The sequence below is a fragment of the Prionailurus bengalensis genome, chromosome E1, assembly GCF_016509475.1.
Source record: "Prionailurus bengalensis isolate Pbe53 chromosome E1, Fcat_Pben_1.1_paternal_pri, whole genome shotgun sequence".
Classification (NCBI taxonomy): Eukaryota; Metazoa; Chordata; class Mammalia; order Carnivora; family Felidae; genus Prionailurus; species Prionailurus bengalensis.
Genome location: NC_057347.1, coordinates 1721379 through 1741610, shown reverse-complemented (window position 1 = coordinate 1741610; position 20232 = coordinate 1721379). Strand labels below are relative to the sequence as shown.

Genomic DNA, 20232 nt, shown 5'->3' with positions numbered 1-20232 from the left:
CGCGTCCCCTACCATAGGTGCTATGCTTCCCCCCCTGAGCGCCGCACCCCAGCCCCGGAGCAGGGGGGGGGGGGGCTCGGCCCTCAACCGCTCCCCACCCCGCCCCCCCAACAGACACGCGCGCGCACACAGCACCCGGCAGCTCTGAGTATATTTAATGACAAGGTCGTGGGGGCTGTGGGGCCAAACAGGGATCACCCAGAAGTCTGGGGAGGGAAGGTTGCAAAGTTCAGCCCCAGGTCGGTCGTCCCCATCAGATGGTGGAGTCATTGGCCGTCGCCGGGTCGTGCAGCTGGTGGCGGAAGGAGAGTCGGGCCTTCCTGCTGAAGTAGGCGCCAGACCCTAGGGCGGGTATCCCTCCCTCAGCCACGGTGGGGGCTTCAGCCGGGCCGGGGTTTGGGTCTGGAGGGGCAGCCGGATCCAGGCCTGGAAGGGAGATGGGAGGAGGGAGAGGGGTGTTGCGGCCCGTGTTCTTCCTTCCTTCCCCACGGTGAGGACCCAAGAGGCCGGGGAGGCCACCTGGGGTCCTGGGGCCCCGAGAGGGGGTGTGGAGAGAGCAGGGCTGCTTTCACCGGCCTGCGACCTGGGCGGTCCCTCGGGACCTGCCACACAGAAGGCCCTGCTTGCTGTGATGCTACTGTCACCGTCACGAAGGTGCTATTTTTTTTTTTTTTTTTTTAACGGGGGCTTCACTTGCTCATTCGGCAGCGGCCCTGCGAGGTATTTAGGCGGCCCTGTGGGGAAGCCCACCTCCCACCCGCGAAACAGACCATTCTTTTCCCTCCACTGGCTTGACCGTGTACCTTTGTCCCCGGTGCGGTCTCTCTGCCTCCCTGCCAGCCCCCCTTTTTCCTCAGCCCCCCCCCTCCCCATACCTGCTCCTCTTCCAGTCCTCCGCTGCCTCCGGCACCCACACCATGGGAAACACCATGCCCCCTTGAGACCCATCTCACCAGTGGAGGAGACCAGGGTGCTGGGACTGGTCAGGAGGGCCCCAGGAGGAGGGGTGTGGCTGGCAAGCCCCCCCACTGTGGGCCAAACTACCACTTAGCCTCAGACCGCCTGGTGATTATAGGCGCCAGGGGATGGAAGGAGGAGGAGAGGGAGGAGGGAAGAGGTGGACGGATACCCCATTCAGACACCTATCCTGTCGCGCCCCCTTAATTTCGGAGCCCTCTCTGATCTCCAGGGAGAAGCAGGAGGCCACTGGGAGGGGGCAGGTGGCAGAGACAGACACGGAGGGGCTGGGACCACCGACAGGAGCCGTGAAAATCCGCTGACAGCTTGCTTCCAGCCTGGATGCTGCTGGGGACTCACTGGTATTCTGGAATGAGAATTCAGAATGCCCACGACGTAAAATCATAAAGAAAAAAAAAAAATAGTCTGTTCTCACGGAAGGTGAAATTGTGCTAGCCGAGGAAACGTTAGGTTCTCACTAAACGGTCCGGGAGCTCTTGTCGCCTTTAAAAAAAATTTTTTTTAACGTTTTTATTTATTTTTGAGACAGAGAGAGACAGAGCATGAACGGGGGAGGGGCAGAGACAGAAGGAGACACAGAATCGGAAGCAGGCTCCAGGCTCTGAGCCGTCAGCACAGAGCCCGACGCGGGGCTCGAACTCACGGACTGTGAGATCGTGACCTGAGCCGAAGTCGGATGCTTAACCGACTGAGCCACCCAGGCGCCCCCTCTTGTCACCTTTAATAGGACACTGACAATGGATTAGTTATGCTGTGCCAGGTAGATTCAAGGGACTTTTTACTTGTTATCTTGCTTAATCATGTCAGTGATGCCTGGAGGTACATGTTATCACTGTCCTGATTTTACAAGCAAGGTCACAGAGGCAGTTGGAGCGGAGACTCCCTCCACCCCCACCCCCTGATCCCAGCCCACTCTCTGCTCCGCAGTGAGCTTCCCCGCATCAGGTGCTGATGCCCTCAGCCGGGCAGGGGACAGGGGTGGGGGGAGCAGAGCACCCTCGTCAAGGACTCTAAACGCCCCCCAGCACAGCCGTGCAAATGTGCTCTTAACTTGGGAAGCTGCCGGCTCTATTGGACTAGCAGACTCAGAAATCTGTTTCTTGTTTCTTTCTTTCTTTCTTTCTTTTTTATTTATATAAATAAAAAGTTTATTTGTTTTGATTTTGAGAGAACAGCAGGGTAGGGGCAGAGAGAGGGGGACAGGGGATCTGAAGCAGACCCTGCGCTGACAGCAGAGAGCCCAATGTGGGGCTCGAACTCACAAACTGTGAGATCGTGACTTGAGCCGAAGTCGGACGCTTCACCGATGGAGCCGCCCAGGCGCCCCTGTTTCGCACTTCTAAATTACCGGTCTCAAGGGGCGCCTGGGCGGCTCCGTCGGTGAAGCGTCCGACTTTGGCTCTAGTCGTGATCCAGCCCCGAGTTGGGGCTGTGTGCCAACATCTGGGAGTCTGGAGCCTGCTTCCGATTCTGTGTCTCCCTTTCTCTCTGCTCCTCCCCTGCTTGTGCTCTGTCTCTCTGTCTCTCTCTCTCAAAAGTAAACAAATAAATAAACATAAATAAGTCACCTTTATTGAAGTGAAAATTTACATGCAATTGAATACACACATCTGTGTCCAGGTCTGTAAATATTAACAAGGGTACACACTCGTGAAATAATCACCCCAGTCGAGATACAAGACGTTCCCATCACCAACTTCCCTTCCTTGTCTACGCCTCCCACCCCAGGCAGCTACTGATCTCATTCCTGTCCAAACAGATTGGATTTGCCTGTTTCCGGGCTTTATTTAAGTGGAGTCCTAGAGTATTACTTCCGTCTGTCTGACTTCTTTCAGCATAACGGTTTTTAACTTCGCCCAAGTTGTATGTGTTTGCAGCTTACTTGAGGGGTGTTTTTTTTTTTTTTTGGTAACAATAGTTTTATTGAGATAGAATTGACATACCATAAAATTCACCCTTTTATTTTTATATATATTTTTAAATGTATTTTAAAAAAAAATTTTTTTAACATTTATTTATTTTTGAGACAGATAGAGACAGAGCATGAGCAGGGGAGGGTCACAGAGAGAGGGAGACACAGAATCCGAAACAGGCTCCAGGCTCTGAGCTGTCAGCCCAGAGCCTGATGCAGGGCTCGAACTCATGGACCACGAGATCATGACCTGAGCCGAAGTTGGACGCCCAACCGACTGAGCCACCCAGGCGCCCCTAAATATTTATTTTTGAGAGAGAGCACAAGCAGGGGAGGGACAGAGAGAGAGCGAGACACAGAATCGGAAGCAGGTTCCAGGCTCTGAGCTGTCAGCACAGAGCCCGACGCAGGACTTGAACTCACAAACCGGGAGATCATGACCAGAACCAAAGTTGGACGCTCAACCAGCTGAGCCACTCAGGTGCCCCTAAAATTCACCCTTTTATACGATCCAATTCAGTGGCTTTTACTATATTCATCAGTTGAGAAACATCAACTAATTTTATAACATTTTCGTCACCCTTGAAAGGGAGCCTGTACCCCCTGTCAGTCGCTCCCCTGTCCTTCTTCCCCCCAGCTAGTGGCTAGCCTATCTTCGGTCTCTACAGGTTTTGGACATTTCGTCTAAATGGACTCACATAATATATGGTCCTTTGTGTCTGACTTTTTTTCATTTAGCATATTCTTTTCTTCTTCTTCTTCTTCTTCTTCTTCTTGTTTTTAAAAAAATTTTTTTAACATTTTGTTTATTTTTGAGACAGAGAGAGACAGAGCATGAATGGGGGAGGGGCAGAGAGAGAGGGAGACACAGAATCGGAAGCAGGCTCCAGGCTCTGAGCCATCAGCCCAGAGGCCGATGCAGGGCTCGAACTCACGGACTGCGAGATCGTGACCTGAGCTGAAGTCGGATGCCTAACCGACTGAGCCACCCAGGCGCCCTGTTCTTCTTCTTTTTTTAGAGAGAGTGGGGTGCCTGGGTGGCTCAGTCAGTTAAGCGGCCGACTTCGGCTCAGGTCATGATCTCGTGGCCCATGGGTTCGAGCCTCACGTCGGGCTCTTTGCTGACAGCTCCGAGCCTGGAGCCTGCTTCCGATTCTGTGTCTCCCCCTCTCTCTGTTCCCTCTGCCACTCGTGCTCTGTCTCTGTCTCTCAAAAATAAATAAATGTATAAAAAAAGTTTTAAATAAAGAAATATTAAAAAAATAATAACAAAAGAGTTGCATGCTTAACCGACTGAGCCACCCAGGTGCTCCTTCCTTAGCATAATATTTTCAAGACTCGCCCCTGTGGTAACGCGTGCTAGCGCTCCACTCCTTTTTGTGGCCCAGTGGTGTACCTTGGAGGAACCACCATGTTCTGTCTGCCCATTCAGCAGCTGAGGGACGTTGGGTTGTTCCCACGATTTGGCTAGTCGAGTACTACCGCGTGCAGGTCTCTGTGCACCCGTGTGCTTTCAATTCTTTTGGGTCTTCACCTAGGAGCGGAATTGTTGGGTTGCCATAGGGTAGCTCTACCATTGACTTTTTCTCTTTCAGTTAAAGGGCGTTTGACACACAATGTGACCTCAGTGTTGGGCGAGTACGACACAACATAGCGATTGGACAACTGTATACATTATGCTACACGCCCCGCAAGCGTAGCTCCAACCCGTCACCACACGCGGCGCTGTTACAGTATCACTGACTATAATCCCTGTGCTGAACCTTTCATCCCCACGACTCATTCGTTCCCTAACTGGAAGCCTGGACCGCCCTCTCCTCTCCCCCTCCCCTCTGGTAACCACCGGTTTGTTCTCTGTATTTCTGGATCTGTTTGCGCTTTGTTTGGTCATTTTTTTTACATCTCACATGTAATGAGATTATATGATATTTGTTTTTCGCGAACTTATCTCACTTAGCATCATACTCTCTAAATCCATTGATGTTGTTGCAAATGGCAAGATAGCATTCTTTTTTTACGGTTGAGCAATATTTCTGTGTGTGTGTGTGTGTGTGTGTGTACCACTCTTCTTTCTCCGTTCAATCAATCAGTGGACGTTTAGGTTGTTTCTATATCTTGGCTATTGTACATTATGCTGCTATAAACATAGTGATGCATATATCTTTTTGAATCAGCGCTTTCATTTTCTTTTTTTTTTCTTTTTTTTTTACATTTATTCATTTTTGAGAGACAGAGAGCATGAGTGGGGAAGGGGCAGAGAGAGAGGGAGACACAGAATCTGAAGCAGCTTCCAGGCTCGGAGCTGTCAGCCCAGAGCCCGACGCGGGGCTCGAACCCACGGACCACAAGATCATGACCTGAGCCGAAGTCGGACACTCCACGGGCTGAGCCACCCAGGCTCCCCAAGAGCACTAGGATTTTAAACACAGAAGCCACATTCTGTGACAAAGTGTTTGTGATACATATATCGGCTAGTGGATTCGTATTCAAAATATACAAAGAACGAATTCAGTGATATGACATTGTTTTTAAAAAATTACCAAAAGCTAGAAGAGACACTTTGCAAAAGAAGATGCAAATGGCCAGTAAGCACATGGAACTCGATCAGCATCATTACTCCTCAGAGAAAGGCAAATAAAGCTACGATGATTTACTTACTTTAACCCTCAGAACAGCTAATGCTAAAAAGTTGGACCACGTCAGATGCCGGCCACGCCGTGGAACCCCCAGAAGTAACACAGACTGGTTTGGGAAATGCAAAACGGAGCGACCACTTTGGGAGCCAGTCTGGCAGTTTCTCATAAGGGTAAAATGCACTTTTTACAGGCCCTGGCAACGCCTCTGCGAGCTGTTTACCCAAGAGAAAGGGAAACGCTTATCCGCACAAAGACTCCTACAGGAATGTTTATAGGAGCTTTATCGCAATAGATTAGAAACAACCCAGATGTCCATCGGGAGAGATAAAGAAATCCGCATTTGAAAAAAAAAAAAGAGGGCATAGGGGCGCCCCAGTGGCTCAGTCGGTTGAGTCTGCGGCTTTGGCTCAGGTCGTGATCTCTCGGTCTGTGGGTTCGAGCCCCGCGTGGGGCTCTGTGCTGACGGCTCAGAGCCTGGAGTCCGCTTCGGATTCTGTGTCTCCCTCTCTCTCTGCCCCTCCCCTGCTCGTGCTCTGTCTCTTTTTCTCCGAAAATTAAATAGTTTTAAAAATTAAAAAAAAAATAAATAAAGGGGGCATATTTTGTCTTTTAGAACCTGAGAGTTTCCCGCCTGCTCCCGGACTGTGGGTCCCCGGAGAGCGGGCTCGGCGGCGGCCGGCTCGCTCACTGTTGTGCGTCCGGAGCCCGGCCCGGGGCAAGTGGCGAGACATGGTGCAGGAGCGGTGTAGGAGCGCACGTTCCCCAGCCCCCAGCCGCTGGCCCCAGGGCCCTTGCACCGGCCCTGCCTCTACCGCCGCCCGCCGCAGCCCCCGGGGCCAGCGCTCGCTCGACGGCCTTGCGGCGGGGCTGGCGCGGAGGTGAGGCCGGGAGACCCGCCCCCGGGGGCCGGCCTTTCCCGCCCTTCCCGCCCCTTCCCGCCCCGCCGCCCGGGTGTGGGCCCGGCTCCCTGAGCCGCTCCCTCGGCTGGAGGACCGGCGCGGGCGCCGCCTGGGGCTGCGGGGTGAGGGGCCCGGGGGGCGCGCGGCGGCGGGGCCCTGGCCCCGGGGGAGGGGGGCGGGGGGCGGGAAGGGGCGCGGGCTCAGCCGCGCGCCGAGATTTCAGGGTGTCCCTCCCGGGCGGGGCGCGCGGGACTTCCTCATTCCCGCTGGACGCCCCCCCCCCCCCCCGCTCCCGGCCTGGCCTGGCCGGAGCCCCGGGGTCCCCGGCGCCCCCCCCCCCCGCCCCGCCCCGGCTTCCGCTCCGCCCCGGCTCCGGGCCCCGCGGGCCCGGCGGGAGCTCCAGGGCGCGCCGGGGACGGGACGGGAGGCGGGGCTGAGGGATCCTGGATGCGGGACCCGGGGACCGGGTGGAGGTCAAGGCGGGTCGGCGGGGCGCTGCAGACCGAAGGGGAAGGAGGGCGCGCGAGGGAGGTGGGGAGGGTGGGGGGCCCGGGTTCTGCAGGGCACGGCACCTCCCTGAGGCCTCCCCCTGCGCCCAGGATGGCGGCGACCCCCCAGAGCCTCTTCCCCGCGGGAGGCGAGCTGGACTCCAGCCAGTTGCAGATGGAGCCCGACGAGCTGGACACTCTGAGGGAGGGGGAGGACCCAGGTAGGCAGGGGGGACGGCCCTGGGGGAGGGCGGGGTGGGGGGCGGCCGAGACCTCCTGGGGTTCACATTCTCGCACCTTCTCTCCTCCCAGCTGACCGGATGCACCCTTTCCTGGCCATCTACGACCTGCAGCCTCTGAAAATGCACCCCTTGGTGTTCGCCCCTGGGGTGCCCGTCACAGCCCAGGTGGTGGGAACCGAAAGATACACCAGCGGATCCAAGGTGGCTGGCCGGGCACTGGGGACGTGGGGAAAGGCAGGGCCGGCCCGGAGGTCGGGGAGGAGGGGGCGCTGCCACCCGGCCAGGGGACAACCGCTGAGCGCCTCCCGCCCCCAGGTGGGAACCTGCACTCTGTATTCCGTCCGCTTGACTCACGGCGCCTTTACCTGGACAACCAAGAAGAAGTTCCGTCATTTCCAGGAGCTGCACCGGGACCTCCTGAGGCACAAAGTCTTGATGAGTCTGCTCCCTCTGGCCCGGTAAGGGGACCGGTCTGCTTCCTGTCGGGAAGGCGGTGCCCCATCCTGTCCCTGCCCCAGCCGCCACCACTGCTTTCTGCCTGTGGCACCCTTTCCCTGCCCCAGCTCTGGCCCCTGGTGGTGGTGGGGGGGGGCCCCCCCTTCCCTGACCCCGGTTACCAGGAAACCTTCCCAGCGCGGCTCTCCCTGTCCGTGGTCCTGTGCCAATATCTCAGCCGGGCGGGGCGCCCAAAATGCCCTTGGCAGCCTCCCTCGTCTCCGTTCTCAGGATAGGGGGCCTTTGCCAGCCTCCGGGCCTCCCCCAAGCCTCCCGGTCTCGTGCTTCAGGGATCCAGGCACTCAGCTTCCTGGCTCCCACTTGACCCTCTTCCCGCCTCGCCTCCGCAGCTTTGCCACCACCCATCCCCCCGCCGGAGAAGCCGCCAACCGCGAGATGCCCTCTCTGCCTCGCGCAGGACCCGAGGGCTCCTCCAGACACGCGTCCAGCAAACAGGTGCGACCCGACGCCGGACCGCCCCGGAAGGCATTTCGTGCGCCCATGGCTCCGGTCCCATCTGTGTCTGTCTCTTGTCCCTGCTTCAGAAATACCTGGAGAATTACCTCAACCGCCTCCTGACCATGTCTTTCTACCGCAACTACCACGCCATGGTAAGGCCCAGGGGCTGGTTTTAGGGGGGGCAGTTTCATCAGACCCCCGGGGGGCAGAGGACCCCGGCCCGTGGGGTCTGAGGGGCTGGAAGCCAGAGTCTCTCCCCTGAGCCTTCGTCTTCCTCGGCAGACGGAGTTCCTGGAAGTCAGCCAGCTCTCCTTCATCCCAGACCTTGGCTCCAAAGGACTGTGAGTGTGCGACGTCCCGCGCCGGCCACGGGCAAACCCGCGGATCCCTCCCTGCCTGAGGATGGGGAAAGCAGCGCCCGGTGCGCGGGCAGGGGCGGGGGCGCGGCGGGCATCCGGATTCCTCTTCGGGCATCTCCCCACCCCACGCCCGCTCCCCGACTCTGTCCACAGGGAAGGAGTGATCCGGAAGCGTTCGGGCGGCCACCGAGTTCCTGGCCTCACCTGCTGTGGCCGGGACCAAGTGTGTTACCGCTGGTCCAAGAGGTGAGCCCCGGAGCGGTCAGCGGGGCAGCGGTGGGGGCGAGGAAGGAGATGCCGTGGGCAGGGAGGAACGGACGGAGCCCTCCCGCTCCAGGTGGCTGGTGGTGAAGGACTCTTTCCTGCTGTACCTGTGCCTCGAGACGGGCGCCATCTCCTTTGTTCAGCTCTTTGACCCTGGCTTCGAGGTGCAGGTGGGGAAACGCAGCACTGAGACGCGGTACGGGGTCAGGATCGACACCTCCCACAGGTAAGGCCTCCAGCCGGTGTAGACGGACACCTGGTGAGCCGAGAGCGCTGGGGGGGGGGGGGACGGGCAGTGAGTGGAAGGAAAGGAAGTATTTCCACCCCATCCCCCACCCCCATCCAACCCCCCCTGGAGCCGGCCTTGGTTTGGAACCAGAGAACTGGTCTGGCCACATGCCTGGGACTGCTCTTAGAACCTAGGCCCAGAGAGAGGGGGTCAAGTACAAGCTTGGGGGAGGGACTCCCGATATAAAAGAAAGGGCGCTCCGTTCATTCATTCGTTCCTGGGAGCAAACCCGAGTGCCGGGTGCAAAACTCCGTGCTGTGCCGGTGACCTAACTGTGTGCGAGGCACACGCCTGCCCTGTCCGGGTGGGGTGGTGAATTAGGGACTAAGGGAGGAAGCGGGAAAGAAGGGACAGCCAAAGAGGGAGGTATCGGGCGAGGCCGGGGCACGAAGGGTGAAGCCTGTGGTCCATCTCGTTGTTCCTGCTCAGGTCCCTGATCCTCAAGTGTGGCAGCTACCGGCAGGCACGGTGGTGGGGCCAGGAGATCACGGAGCTGGCCCAGGGCCCGGGAAGAGACTTCATACAGCTGCACCGTCACGACAGCTATGCCCCGCCCCGGCCCAGGACCTTGGCCCGGTGGTGAGACACTGCCGTCCCTTCGGAGCTTGTCTGTGGGCCTCGTGACCCTCTCCGTGTTTTCTGAGTCCTTTCCTTGGTCCTCTTTGATCTCCTCTGACCCGTTCTGGCTTCAACACCCTCCCCCTTTGACTTCTCCAGTCTTCCTGACCATCTGACCTCTAACCACACTGATTATCTGCCTTCCCTCTGATCTCTCTGACCCCCATACCCAGTCATCTCCAGTCATCTCCTCCGACCCTGGCCTTTCTGACCTCCTGTGACCTTTTTAACTGCCTTTTATCACACTGGCTCTCTCTGTGCCTTATGAGCTCTTAAAATCTCTCTGATTCACTCGTTCGTCCAATACACGTTTTACTAAGCACCTACTACGTGCCAGGCCCAGTGGCAGGAATAAGACACCCAGTAGGTGATTCAGTCACAGAACAATGGTAACTTCCGGCCGTTCCGGTGGTAGATACAGGGTACCGGGCCCAGCGGGGGAACATCTGCCCCCCCCCCCCCCCCCGTGGGCATGTCAGGACTGCCTTGCAGAAGGCAGTGACCCTGAGGTTGGCCTTAGGAAGAAAGCGGAGACTAGCCTGTGCACCGAGGCTAGAAGAAGCAGGCTGGCATGTTTGGTGACCCTGGCGGGGGGGGGGGGGGAGGAGTAGCCAGAGAACAGTCTGGGGGTTGACAGCGCCTGGGTGTGCCCCGTGTGCTAAGCTGAAGCGGTTGGACTTCATCATAGGCAGGAGGGAGTGGTGGAAGGATTTTTTTCTTGGAGGCGGTGTTGACATTCATTTGTTTCATAAGAACTAATAGCTGATACGTAGTTCTCACTGCGTGCTGGGAGCTGCGCTAAGTATGATTAAACCCTCTCGCGAACCCGACGAGGCAGGCACGGGTGCTGTGTCCATTTTACAGATGAGAATGTTGAGGCAAGGAGAAGCTGAGGAACTTGCCCAAGGTCCGACACCTTGTAGACAGTGGAAGCAGGATTCAAACCCAGGCAGTCTGGGTCAAGACCCCGCTCTTCACCAGCATACTCTTTGTTATACAAAAGCCAAAACGATACGACGCAGAAGCACAATAAGTGAAAAACTTAAGTTCCCCTTCGTTGCCCAGCCCTTTACTCCCTGGCCTCACGTCTGCCCTAGACCCAACAGCCCAGCTCTCTCCCCAGAAATAACCCTCACAACAGAGTCCTGTGTATCTTCTCCTTTCTCGGCCTGTACACTTTCATAGGCTTATGCGCATACATTACTTTTTGGTTTAATGTAAATGAGATCATGAACTTACTTTTGTGGCTTATTTTTTTTTCCCCCACTTAATGTGTGTGTTAGAGATTAGGCATTCAGATTCTTTCTTATTTTATCTTATCTTATTTTATTTAAAAAAAATTTTTTTTTCAACATTTTTAATTTATTTCTGGGACAGAGAGAGACAGAGCATGAACGGGGGAGGGGCAGAGAGAGAGGGAGACACAGAATCGGAAACAGGCTCCAGGCTCCGAGCCATCAGCCCAGAGCCCGACGCGGGGCTCGAACTCACGGACCGCGAGATCGTGACCTGGCTGAAGTCGGACGCTTTACCGACTGCGCCACCCAGGCGCCCCTTATTTTATTTTATATTATTTTATTTTATTTTATTTATAAGTAGGTTTCCCTTCCCTCCCCTCCCCTCCCCTCCCCTCCCCTCCCCTCCCCTCCCCTCCCCTTCCCATAGGCTTCTCACCCAGCACAGAGTGCAACATGGGGCTTGAACTCACAACCCTGAGATCAAGACCTGAGCTGAGATTAAGAGTTGGACGCTGAACCGACTGAGCCACCCAGGTGCCCCAAATTCTCATTTTACAAATCTTTTTTTTTTTTTTTTTAGGTTTATTTATTTTGAGAGAGGGAGAGAGGACATCAGCAGGGGAGCCAAATTCTCATTTCAAGCGATGTTGCACTGAACACAGTCTTTGCCTAAGCAAAGCATTTAATAGGATGCATCCCTAGAAATAGAATTACTATGTGCACTTAATGGTATTAAACAGTACGTGTGTCTGATATTCGGATACTGCCAAACTGTCTTCTAAGTAAGCTATAACCAGGGCGCCTAGGTGGCTTAGTCAGTTAGGCGTCCGACTTCGGCTCAGGTCATGATCTCACGGTCCGTGGGTTCGAGCCCCGCGTCGGGCTCTGTGCTGACAGCTGGAGCCTGGAGCCTGCTTCAAATTCTGTGTCTCCCTCACTCTCTGCCCCTCCCCGACTCACACTCTGTCTCTCAAACATAAATGAATGTTAAAAAAATAAAAATAAAAAGGCTATAACCGAAGTATATTCCCATAGTCTATGAGGATTCTCATTCTCCTGCACGCTAATGTTGAACATTGCCAGTGGTCTTTATTTTTGCCAATTTAGTGGATTAAAGACATGTTATTCCATTTTGATATCAATTTCCTTCTTTACTTTTTTTTTTATTTTTTTTTCAATGTTTATTTATTTTGGGGACAGAGAGAGACAGAGCATGAACAGGGGAGGGGCAGAGAGAGAGGGAGACACAGAATCGGAAACAGGCTCCAGGCTCTGAGCCATCAGCCCAGAGCCCGACGCGGGGCTCGAACTCACGGAGTGCGAGATCGTGACCTGGCTGAAGTCGGACGCTTAACCGACTGCGCCACCCAGGCGCCCCTCCTTCTTTACTTTTGAGATTAAACATCTTTTCCTATGGTTGACCATTTTAATCTCCTCTGTGAACTGTCAGTTCTTGATCTTTGTTCATTTCGCCGTTGGCCTGTGTGTCTTTTTCTTACTGATTCGCTGGAACTCTTTATGTATGATGCGTTAACGTTCCCCACCTTTAGTCATCTTCTTTAGCTTATTGTGCCTTCTGTAATTTTTAATTTTACTTAGCTTAAACTGGCAAATTTGTCCCCCTTTCATACGTCTGACACCGTCTGATTTCTCTGATCACTCCTGATCTTTGACCCTGCCGTCACCTCTGATCCATGACTGTCCTCCGGTCTTCACTCTCCAGAGCTTTCTGGCTTCTGATTCTGACCTCCTTGGCTTGACCTTCCCCTCCCCTCCCTCCAGGTTTGTGAACGGGGCGGGTTACTTTGCCGCTGTGGCAGACGCCATCGTAGGAGCTCAAGAGGAGATTTTCATCACAGACTGGTGGTGAGTAGGGGAAAGCTCAGGCAGGAAGGGGCAGGATAGGGCCTGCCCCGGATCAGCTTACAGGCCAGAGGAGGGAGGGGCAGGGAAGAAGTGGCTGGCTGCTCGCCCTTCACCCCCTGCCCTGAATCCCAGGTTGAGTCCTGAGATTTACCTGAAGCGTCCGGCCCACTCAGATGACTGGAGACTGGACATTATGCTCAAGAAGAAGGCGGTGAGGAGAGTGGCAGGTGGGAGGGGAGGTGCGTGGAGGTGGGTCAGAAGGGAGAAGGAAAGGAAGCTGAAGCTTCAGGGGAGGAAACACGTCTATCGTGGGCTGCTGTCTGGCAAGCATCACCTCCTTGTCTTCCTCAAGAGGAACTTACACCTCCCCCTTCATGCTCCTCCTCTACCTGGTGCAGACTTCTCTCCAAGTACCCATTACGCCTTGTGGCATTACCTGGGGGTGTACGTGTCTGCCTTTCTCACGGGAATGACATCGCTGGCCTCAGTGTAAGGCCCGGTGTCCGCCATGTTGGGGACATCCATAGACATTAATGGATAGACAGATGATCGAGAGAAGGGGCCGGTGGGTGGATGGATGATGGCAAGGGGGGATAGATGGAAGGATAGGAGGGTGGAAAGGTGGATCAGTAGCGGGGGGGGGGGAGGGGGGTAAGGGATAGATGGATGACAGGTGGCACATATGAGGATGAGTAAATGGCTGGGAAGATGGATGGATGGATGCATGGATGGATGGGCAGGTGAACAGTGTGCTCACCCACTGCTAAGTTTGCTGAGAGCATCAGAGCAGGGTGTGAGCACTGAGGATCCCCAGGCTGAGTGCACGGACGTACAGAACCCCAAGAATGGGGAAGGATTCGGGAGGTTGGAGGGGGGGCCGTTCTGACCCCCCCTCCCCCGCTCACCACCAGGAGGAGGGTGTCCGTGTGTCTGTACTGCTGTTTAAGGAGGTGGAGCTGGCCTTGGGCATTAACAGCGGCTACAGCAAGAGGGCTCTGATGCTGCTGCACCCCAACATAAAGGTGACTGTCAGGCGTCAGAGACGCCCCCAAAAACCACGACCCTCCTCGCCACACTTCCCCACCCCCTCGACCCTCCCTTTCTAATTTTTTTTAAACGCTTATTTATTCTTGAGAGACAGAGAGAGACAGAGGGTGAGCAGGGGAAGGGCAGAGAGAGAGAGGGAGACACAGAAGCCGAAGCAGGCTCCAGGCTCTGAGCCATCAGCACAGAGCCCAATGCGGGGCTCGAACTCCCGGACTGTGAGATCATGACCTGAGCCGAAGTCGGACGCCCAACCGACTGAGCCACCTAGGCGCCCCGCGACCCTCCCTCTCCTTGAACATCTCATCCCCCCATCTTCCTGTCCCCCCCCATCCTCCCTCCCAATGTCTCCATCTTCTCTCCCCTAAGCCCGTCCGCATGACCTCCCCCCACACCCGCTGCAGGTGATGCGTCACCCGGACCAGGTGACGCTGTGGGCCCATCATGAGAAGCTCCTGGTCGTGGACCAAGTAGTGGCCTTCTTGGGGGGGCTGGACCTCGCCTACGGCCGCTGGGACGACCTGCAGTACCGGCTGACTGACCTCGGGGACCCCTCTGAACCACCCGCCCCACAGGTGGTCCCCCCAGGCCTCCCTGAGCGTCACTAGGCGCACCCCTCCCCAGCGCCAGCCCGCCCCCGCTGGTCACTCGCGTGCTGCCCGCCCCGGGGATTCCTCTTTCTGGGACCCCAGGAAGGTGCCTTGAAGGAGGCCCAGTCCTCGCCCCACCCCCACGGCCCCGTCCCACTCCCCTGGGGTAGCGAGTGCGTCCGAAGGGGAGGGCCAGGGTGGGACTCTCTCTGTCTCATTCTTACTCTCTGTGTCTCTGTGTCTCACACTTTCAGTGCTCCTCTCTTCTCTGTGGCCCTGGCTCTGTGCGGCCTCCATGACCTCTCCTTGCCCCTGGCTTGGGTGTGTTCCCTACAGCCTCCCACCCCCGGCTCAGACGCTCCGGCCACCCCAGACCTGTCCCAAAACCAACTCTTCTGGCTGGGCAAGGACTACAGCAATCTTATCACTAAGGACTGGGTGCAGCTGGACCGGCCTTTTGAGGGTGAGGGTCCCCTCCTCCCAAGCCCCCAGAAGCTGAGAGTAGGGGCAGACATCGAGGCGGGAACCAAGAACAGGATGAGCTGGGTCGAGGGTAATGTAGCTCTCCCTCTGGTCCCCTCGTCCTCCTCCCTGCCCCTGATCCTCCCGGGGGGCCCCCCAGATTTCATCGACAGGGAGACCACGCCCCGGATGCCATGGCGGGACGTAGGGGTGGCCGTCCACGGTCTGCCCGCCCGGGACCTGGCCCGCCACTTCATCCAGCGCTGGAATTTCACCAAGGTGCCCACTCCCTCCTGCGGGGGCTGGGGGGGGGGGGGGGTCGGGAAGGGGCCGCCTCCCGCTGACTGCCATCACTCCACCTCAGACGACCAAGGCCAAGTACAAGACCCCCGTGTACCCCTTCCTGCTGCCCAAATCCACCAGCACCGCGGACCAGCTCTCCTTCACGATCCCGGGGGGGCAGTGCGCCACTGTGCAGGTGAGGCCCCCTCTTCAGCCCGTCCTCACGCCTCCCTCCCTCCAGCCCAGGGCCCCCGGCCCGAGAGCCCCTCCTCTCCTGGGGTCGGGAACCACAGCATATTCGCTGTTCCGCCAGGTCTTGCGGTCGGTGGACCGTTGGTCAGCAGGGACGATGGAAAACTCCATCCTCAATGCCTACCTGCACACCATCAGGGAGAGTCAGCGCTTCCTGTACATCGAGGTGTGACGGGGGTGAGGGCGGGGCAGAGAATGGAGCGGACCCCGGGGGATGAGAGGGACCTGACAGCAGCGGGATCGGTCCTTGAGGGCCAGCGTAGCCAGGCCTGGAGAAATGCGCAGCCCGGGGCCAGGGCCTGGAGCCTAGGCCTGGGGTTGGCAGGGGGCAGGGGCCTGGCTGCTGATGTCTCTCTTTGGTCCCTGCCTCAGAATCAGTTCTTTATTAGCTGCTCGGACGGGCGGACCGTTCTGAACAAGGTGGGCGATGAGATTGTGGACAGAATCCTGAAGGCCCACAAGTAAGTGAGGGGGAACTGGCCGCGGGATGGGGCTGTGGGCGTGGTTTAGCCCCTGCGGAGGGGCGGGGCTGGGGGGGGACAGGTGGGACCTCTGACTCCGCCCCCTTCCCAGACAGGGCCAGCGTTTCCGAGTCTACGTGCTTCTGCCCCTGCTGCCGGGGTTTGAAGGTGACATCACGACAGGTGGTGGTAACTCCATCCAGGCCATTCTGCACTTCACTTACAGGTGACCCCCCCCCCCATCCCCAGCCAGACTCTGCCTCTCCGTGGCCATCCACCTGTGCCCCTGCCCTGACTCTGTCCCCATCCCTTCCTGCTGGACTTCTGGGGTCCGCCTCTCTCCTGACATCCCCCACCAGCTCCCCCCAGCCTCCACCTCCCTCACCGGCTCTTTTCCCTCAGGACCCTGTGCCGTGGGGAATATTCGATCCTACATCGCCTCAAAGCCGCCAGTGAGTGCTGGGGGCTGGGGGGTTGCAGCCCGGGTCCTTCTTGCGTGTCTCTGGGGCTACTGCTCTGAGACGGCAGGCAGTTTTTACTGCAGGGAGACGCGCATAGACCTTGAAGTGGGGAGGCAGCTGGGACAGGGCTCCATCTGCCCATGAGGGCACCCCTCCCTACACCCCCACCCCCTTTCTCACAGTGGGGACAGCGTGGCGGGACTACATATCCATCTGCGGGCTTCGCACACACGGAGAGCTGGCCGGGCACCCGGTCTCCGAACTCATCTACATCCACAGCAAGATGCTTATTGCAGATGACCGGACGGTCATCATCGGTCAGTCCTGGATGCTGGGTCCCCGACAGCGCCGGGGGTGGGGGGGTGGGGTGGAGCAGGGCCCAGCGGGAGGTGATGGAAGCTGGCTGGTCCTCGGGCAGAGTTGATGGGGCAGGGCCCCCCCAGCCCCCCACCCTCTCCCCACCCCCTGTCCCCGGGCTCAGGCAGACACGTTGCGTCCTGCGCCCATCCCAGGCTCCGCCAACATCAACGACCGGAGCTTGCTGGGGAAGCGAGACAGTGAGCTGGCCGTGCTGATCGAGGACACAGAGATGGAACCATCCCTCATGGACGGTGGGGAGTATCAGGCGGGCCGGTTTGCTTTGAGTCTGCGGAAGCACTGCTTCAGGTAAGGCCGGGTGGGGAGCTACCGGGGTGGCGGGGAGGCACAAGTTGGGAGGGGGTTACTCTGCCTCTGGAGCGGGTGCGAGGGTTTCCCAATCTAGCATAGGGTACCGGGAAAGTAGAGATATCAAGACCATGAGAAACAGATATTAAAAAGATCCGAAGCAGGTTCCAGGCTCTGAGCTGTCAGCACGGAGCCTGACGCGGGGCTCCGACTCACGAACCGTGAGATCATGACCTGAGCCCAGGTCAGACGCTTAGCAGACTGAGCCACCCAGGCGCCCTGAGAAACAAATACTTTAAAAATAACTTGGTAGTTTTTTTTTTTTTTAAAGCATCAAAATAGTAGCCAAAGAAGATACAAAGTAAATTCTGTTGGATTCATTTGTGCTTATTGTACTGTTTAACATCGGGTTTATTTTGAATTACCTGCGTAGGAATAATCTGACTCTTCTGATATTCACCTTCTCCAAGGATCTTTTTTTTTAATTTTTCATTTTTTTAAATGTTTATTTATTATTGAGAGACAGAGACAGAGAGTGAGCAGGGAAAGGGCAGACAGAGAGGGAGACTTAGAATCCGAAGCAGGCTCCAGACTATGAGCCATCAGCACAGAGCCCAACGCAGGGCTTGAACTCACGAACCGTGAGATCATGACCTGAGCCAAAGCCAGTCGCTTAACTGACTGAGCCACCTAGGCGCCCCTCCAAGGATCTTAATCTGACCTTGGGGAGACCCTTTTGTCCCGTAGTGTGATTCTCGGGGCACATGCCCGGCCAGACCTGGATCTCCGAGACCCTGTCTGTGATGACTTCTTTCAGCTGTGGCAGGACACAGCCGAGAGCAATGCCAATATCTATGAGCAGGTGGGCACCGAGCGGAGCTGACTGTGTGGAAATCCACGGGTTATCCCGTCCGGGGTAGGATGGAGGCCCCACCGCCAAGCCGTTCCCAAAAGGGGGATGAGGGTGTGGGGGGGCAGGCACATCGTGGGATTCAGTGGCTCAGGGTCAGCGTGGGGGGATATGGTGTGGGGAGCGGGGGCATCTTGGACTCTTGGCCGAGGGTCTCCAAGCCCCACTGGCTTCTGTGCCCCCCACCCACAGATCTTCCGCTGCCTGCCATCCAATGCCACACGCTCTCTCAGGGCGCTCCGGGAGTACGTGGCCGTGGAGCCCCTGGCCACAGTCAGCCCACCTTTGGCCCGGTCTGAGCTCACCCAGGTCCAGGGCTACCTGGTCCACTTTCCCCTCAAGTTCCTGGAGGATGAGTCTTTGCTGCCCCCCCTGGGGAGCAAGGAAGGCGTGATGCCCCTCGAAGTGTGGACATAGCTACGGCTTCAGCCCGGGACAGCTTACCTGCCGCCGGGCTCCACCGAGGCTGGCTCCCTGCCCCCAACCCTCACGCTGGAGGGCAGTGCCCTCTGAGACCAGGGGGAGGGCAGGCATGCCGGAAGAGGACTAGAGAAGAGAAGCCACGGGGACCCTTCCTTGAGAAGCAGCTGAAGAGGTCACTCCGTCTCTGGGCTGGCGGGACGGGGGTTGGGGGGGCAGGAGGGCATTCCGAGTTCCCCCCTGCCGCCCAGTTCAAACCACTGTTTCAGGGCAGAGGCAAACCCTTGCCCCCACGCCCGGGATGCCTCCCTGGGGGAGGCCCTGTCCTGGGCCTTCCTCCTTCTGCCCCCGAACCCCCTCTCTGCCATTACTGCCAAGGTGGAGGGAAGAGTGAAGCCCCCCGCCCCCAGCTTCGCCCCCGCGGTGGGCAGGGCGGGGGCTGGGGTGCACACTTACCCCCTCCCCTGCCTGTGGACAGACACTAGCTTTGTATCCGTTCAGTGAGCATTTCATAAATAAACGCCTAGTCTAGACAAGGTCCCCGGCTCTTCCTGGGCCGAACCTTGGCCCGAGCGCACGCCTCCCCCTTCCCGCCCGCATGTGGCACTGGGGCCCCGCGCCTTTGCCCCACCCGCCTCCCGGCTCCTTCCTGCGGCCTCATCCCCACTGCACCTGCCTGTAGTTTCCGGAGCTCCGTCCCCTAGCTGCTGGGAAGGGGAGGTGTTGGAGAAGGAAGGGCAGGGCCACACCGGGACGCCTGGAGGGCCTGGGAGCCGCTGCTTCAGCTGCACGGGAGAGAAGGGCTGGGCTCAGAAGGGCCGTCCCTCGTTCCGCGGGTGACAGCACAGGAAGAGGCGTAGGGGAGCCCCTGTGGGAACGGTTAAGGGTACAGGCTTCAGGGCAGGAAGAACTGGGCCCGTATCCTGGGCTTGTCATCACCTAGGTGACCTTCTCAAGTCTTATCACTTCTCCGGGCCTCAGTGGTCCCAGCTGGGAAATGGGAAGGATTCTTCCATAAATGGCCGGCTGCAGAGATGTAGTCGGTGATTTATAGATTGGGGACGCGTCCGCCATTTGCCACACGCCGCCCTAGCAAGTGCTCGGTGGCCACTCGTGCCAGGGGTCAGCACATCAAGCAGTTACAGGCCGTTTGTATCACCACACAAAGTTCCACAGGCCAGCGCCACTGCAGAGGGAAGAGAGACAACCCAGGCATACTCAGCGGTAGAAAGGTCCCGTTCCAGACCGTGGCCATAAAGCCAACATTGCAGTAAAGTGACTCACATGAATGTTTGGGCTTCCCGGGGCACGTAGCAGTTAGGTCCACATTCTTGGTCTCTTTTACTTTGACGCACCAAGAAGCTGTTTCCGGTTAAACATTGTTGCGGCCGCTGGGTTTCATTGCTCTGTATTAACACAGGCATACGTGCCATTAAATCCTAACATCATAAAAAAAGGTTATGTTTACACTACACTGTAATCTATTCAGCGTGCAATAGTATTGTGTCTACCGACAAAAAAAAAAAAAATCAATGTACATACCTTAATTAAAAAAATATTGCCAGGGCGTTTGGCTGGTTCAGTCGGAGAAACAGGTGACTCCTGATCTCAGAGTTGTGAGTTCGAGCCCCACGCTGGGTAGAGAGATTACTTAAATGAACTTAAAAAAATTGGTTTTTTAATTTTTTTTAAATAAAAAATATTGCTAAAAATTGCTACACGTTATTCGAGCCTTTGGCGAGTCAGAATCGATCACTGATCACCACTGCAAACATAAGGATGAAGAATTTGAAATATCGCAAGAATTGCCAAAATGTGACCCAAAGTGAACGACAAATGTTGTTGGGAAAATGGCACCAACAGACTTGCTTGACACAGGGTTGCCGCAAACCTCCCGTTTTTAAAAAAAAATATGCTTGGGGCGCCTGGGTGGCTCAGTTG

The 20232-nt window shown here is 56.9% G+C and overlaps 2 protein-coding genes across 3 annotated transcripts; one reads left to right on the top strand and one right to left on the bottom strand.

Annotated features, from left to right (window-relative positions):
* Positions 1-137: 137 nt before the first annotated feature.
* Positions 138-7628, bottom strand: LOC122484825 (uncharacterized protein C17orf114-like). 2 transcript variants are annotated; one of them, XM_043582831.1, is made up of 4 exons: positions 7521-7628; positions 4287-4424; positions 876-1324; positions 138-426 (listed from the first exon to the last, which is right to left on the bottom strand). In XM_043582831.1, the coding sequence occupies exons 3-4, from the start codon at positions 946-948 to the stop codon at positions 254-256; spliced, it is 246 nt and encodes an 81-aa protein (XP_043438766.1). In that variant the 5' UTR covers positions 949-1324; positions 4287-4424; positions 7521-7628; the 3' UTR covers positions 138-253. The 2 variants fall into 2 exon arrangements, 1 of the variants encoding a protein (XP_043438766.1); XR_006297724.1 differs by having other exon boundaries at positions 315-426; positions 1130-1324.
* PLD2 (phospholipase D2) lies at positions 6452-18827 on the top strand. The gene is made up of 25 exons (XM_043582827.1): positions 6452-6547; positions 7025-7134; positions 7226-7356; positions 7471-7613; positions 8001-8106; positions 8196-8261; positions 8392-8450; positions 8622-8714; positions 8806-8958; positions 9451-9600; positions 12660-12743; positions 12876-12954; positions 13655-13765; positions 14192-14362; positions 14714-14840; positions 15000-15118; positions 15204-15317; positions 15435-15539; positions 15746-15834; positions 15947-16060; positions 16237-16286; positions 16478-16612; positions 16808-16961; positions 17709-17823; positions 18064-18827. Exons 2-25 carry the CDS (start codon positions 7026-7028, stop codon positions 18286-18288), a joined length of 2802 nt encoding a protein of 933 aa, XP_043438762.1. The 5' UTR covers positions 6452-6547; position 7025; the 3' UTR covers positions 18289-18827.
* Positions 18828-20232: the final 1405 nt, after the last annotated feature.